The sequence below is a fragment of the Opisthorchis viverrini genome, assembly GCF_000715545.1.
Source record: "Opisthorchis viverrini unplaced genomic scaffold scaffold20995, whole genome shotgun sequence".
NCBI lineage: Eukaryota > Metazoa > Platyhelminthes > Trematoda > Opisthorchiida > Opisthorchiidae > Opisthorchis > Opisthorchis viverrini.
Window position 1 is genome coordinate 1 of NW_008764235.1, and position 523 is coordinate 523.

The 523-nt window shown below is 48.0% G+C and overlaps 1 protein-coding gene across 1 annotated transcript; it reads right to left on the reverse strand.

The window, feature by feature from the left end:
* Window positions 1–70: 70 nt before the first annotated feature.
* Window positions 71–442, reverse strand: T265_12360 (hypothetical protein; the record flags this gene model as incomplete). Its single annotated transcript, XM_009179848.1, has 1 exon — window positions 71–442. One exon carries the CDS (start codon window positions 440–442, stop codon window positions 71–73), a length of 372 nt encoding a protein of 123 aa, XP_009178112.1.
* Window positions 443–523: the final 81 nt, after the last annotated feature.

The following is a 523-nucleotide window of genomic DNA, read 5'->3' on the forward strand; positions in this document are numbered from 1 at the left end:
GCGAGGACTTTGGGTAGTACGGTACCAGCACCGATGTTGAGAACAGCTTTTTGGCGACCTTTTCCCATCATTATAAAGGCATTTTTCCTTGCTTCAGATAACGAAGAACCTCAGTCAGGCGAATTGTCACAGTTGTTCCTCTCGCTCTAAACGCAACAGAAGACAAGCCATCTGAGTGTGGTTCCTCTGCGCGTTCCAGGACAGATATTTCTTCTCCTGTTGGATAGTTTATATCGACATCTAATTCGCTTGCATTCACTGCAGCATGAGGCCAACTGAAGTGCCGTTCAAGATGCCGGGTTTGCTTCTCCAGATTTCGCGAATTGGTTGCTATGCTCTCCGTATGGTTGGTTGTTTCGCTGACGGTAGGCTGCTTCCGCTCTGTCGATTGAGTCAGGCGATGCATCGTGCGACCATTTCGGAGGACGAAAGACTCCTCCATTTCGTGAACAACCACAATGCATCAACAGTTCTGTCTTCTTCGGGTTCTTCAATATGTATCGCTTCAGCGATCTCCATCGAT